The sequence below is a fragment of the Cucumis melo genome, chromosome 4 (assembly GCF_025177605.1).
Source record: "Cucumis melo cultivar AY chromosome 4, USDA_Cmelo_AY_1.0, whole genome shotgun sequence".
Lineage (NCBI taxonomy): Eukaryota > Viridiplantae > Streptophyta > Magnoliopsida > Cucurbitales > Cucurbitaceae > Cucumis > Cucumis melo.
In genome coordinates this window covers 18,227,786-18,230,385 of record NC_066860.1, presented here as the reverse complement: position 1 = coordinate 18,230,385, position 2,600 = coordinate 18,227,786, and the positions used below count along the sequence as shown (strand labels likewise).

The 2,600-nt window shown below is 35.6% G+C and overlaps 1 protein-coding gene across 1 annotated transcript; it reads right to left on the bottom strand.

Annotated features, from left to right (window-relative positions):
* Positions 1–445: 445 nt before the first annotated feature.
* LOC127148949 (uncharacterized) lies at positions 446–2,254 on the bottom strand. The gene is made up of 9 exons (XM_051083386.1): positions 2,129–2,254; positions 1,988–2,044; positions 1,655–1,885; positions 1,345–1,583; positions 1,094–1,261; positions 904–1,008; positions 768–816; positions 608–683; positions 446–504 (listed from the first exon to the last, which is right to left on the bottom strand). Exons 1-9 carry the CDS (start codon positions 2,252–2,254, stop codon positions 446–448), a joined length of 1,110 nt encoding a protein of 369 aa, XP_050939343.1.
* Positions 2,255–2,600: the final 346 nt, after the last annotated feature.

Here is a 2,600-nt window from a genome sequence, read left to right as displayed (position 1 = left end):
ACGTACACACTTGAATAACACTTCATGATCAACAACACTTCATGATCAATAACACACATCAACAACACACTTCAACAACATAGAGCACATACTATAACTAAATTACATACACACTTCAACATGAACAACACACATCAATGGCTAAAAGTAAGAAAATTGATCGAACGATGCACTAGCACAAAGTACAAAAGGAGAGAAAACCAACCTATTGAATGAAAATGGACTATGAAGTGCTGGGATTTGAAGTAGAAGGTTGAACATGGCAGCTGTATTTTCCTCCAGCACTGTATTTTTCATGGTAGCTCGAACACAAAAATATGTGACAAAATATGTGACAAAGTATATGACAAAATATGTGACAAAATGTGTGACAAAATATGTGACAAAATGTGTGACAAAATATCTTATCCTAAGCACAATGTACGTGCTTCCCTACAAACTCAGCTCATTCAGACCTTATACAATCAATGTCATCCTGTGTTAAGCATGGGGTGAATCTTTCATCTGTAGACAATAAAGTGGTTGCAAATAAGTTTCATTTACAAAAAAGTATATATGCACGCTAGTTTTATAACTGTTATGCTTACTATCTGTATGATAGAAGTACTCGTTGACATTATGATGTCACGCATGAACCGCATCACGTAATAACCACATTCTACTACTCCTGATTTCTTAGCACACTGGAGATACACATACAAATGACTTGACCTATGTTAGAAATATGAATTAATTTACAACTCAAAGCAACATAAATATTCACATACCTTCACGACCCTCCAATTTGATTTTTTCTTGTTCATTATGTTGAACGACCTACAGAACAATATTGGAGTTTGAACTACTTAAACTATTGTCTCATTAAGAAAAAAGGAAGTAAAGGTAAAAGTAAGTATGACATACCTTTCAACTACTTCGGTTACATCTAGGTCAATACGGTTTTTCAAAGGGTCTATCCAAAAGGCAGCATCCTTCGTAAGGTTTATTGCAACCAATGTCCAATGATTCCTAAATACATGTGTCAAACAATAATACTACATCTTAGACTACCGTAAGCACAATTCGTATCAATAACTTTAGGTTATGGACATACCCGAAATTGTAAGGAATCAGTAAGAGTTGATCGTAATCTGTTCCAAGTAATCGTGCTGTCAACAATTGGGCTCGTTCTTCTTTAGAACTCCCACAACTAATCGACCCGGCATCAACAAACTTGTATAGATTCAAAGTTCTTGATGATTCCATAAGTGTGTATAGATATCTACGAGTGCATTACAAAGACATTGAAAGAAGATAAATATCAAACAAACTTATAAAGAGTAACACTGTAATAACATATCTTACATTATGTACGCATCAAGGCAAGCGGTAGCTATTGGTCGCATATATGTGAAATCCTTCAACAACTCTATCATTATGCAACATTTTCTTCGAACCCCAAATACGTCATATGGTGTGGTGATTTGAATTGCTGACCCCATATGTTCAACCATTCGTAGTAAGAACCGTAATGCAACTAGAGCATTTTGAATTGGTGTTGGTGCGAATGTGCTCATATCCTTAGTAAATTCCCCATAGTCCATCTACAAAAGATATTGCAATTAGGGTTAATACAAAATGCGACATGTATATCCTTCAATGAAAATTTCATTACCTTTATATTGTTAGTAATGACAAGATCACGTGGCCACAATATGTGTGAACCAACTTCCGCGGACATTTTGTACATCCCTTGCTCAGATGGAATGGGAATTGCACAATCTCCATCCACCACGACATCTACTACCACTTTAACATTGTCCCCTTCTACAACTGAATCAATTATGGTCCCCCATGAAACGACATGATCTTTCATTTCAAACGCCAACTTGCATGGGGTTCCAACCTATTTAAATGCATGGGGTTCCAACCAATTTAAAAGACTTTGTCAAATATGTATACCTCAAAAAAGTTTAATTACTAAATCAATTACTTTGGATTCACTAACCTTCATTTTATCTAACGTCACACCTTCCACCTCCTCATCGTCCTTCACTATGTTGACCTTTACGAATCCAAGTCAATTGTTGGGATAGTATACAGATAGAACATGTAACCTTATGGATTAAAGGTCTTTAGAAAAACATACCTTTATGTCTTCATTCAATTCAACAACATCCTCTACGTCTTTTTCTGATTCTAAATCATTTGATAGATCTTTCAAATCATTCACATTTTCAGCCCCTTCCATGGATGATTTTTCTTTAGAACCCATACCTGGTTCTTCTTTTTAGTCGCCTATGCAATCATCCTTCTCTTTCATTTTCAACAATCCTCCTCCAACTCTTTTATTCTTTTCGCCATTTGATCGTGTTCTTTAAAAGGGACATTCTCATCCTTTTTTTCATTTGTTTTTTGTTGTGATGCGGTATGGAAGTACTTTTTCTTTGTGAAATACTTTCCCACACCGCAAAGTATTCCAGGATGATCCTTACCACCCAAAGCCCTTGTTAGAATATCCTCTTCATCGAAAGCATTAGTCGTATTTTGGGTGGCTACAAGTTCATCCTACAAAAGTGCGAAGAATGGAAATTAGCACTTGCTTATACAAAAAAAAGTAG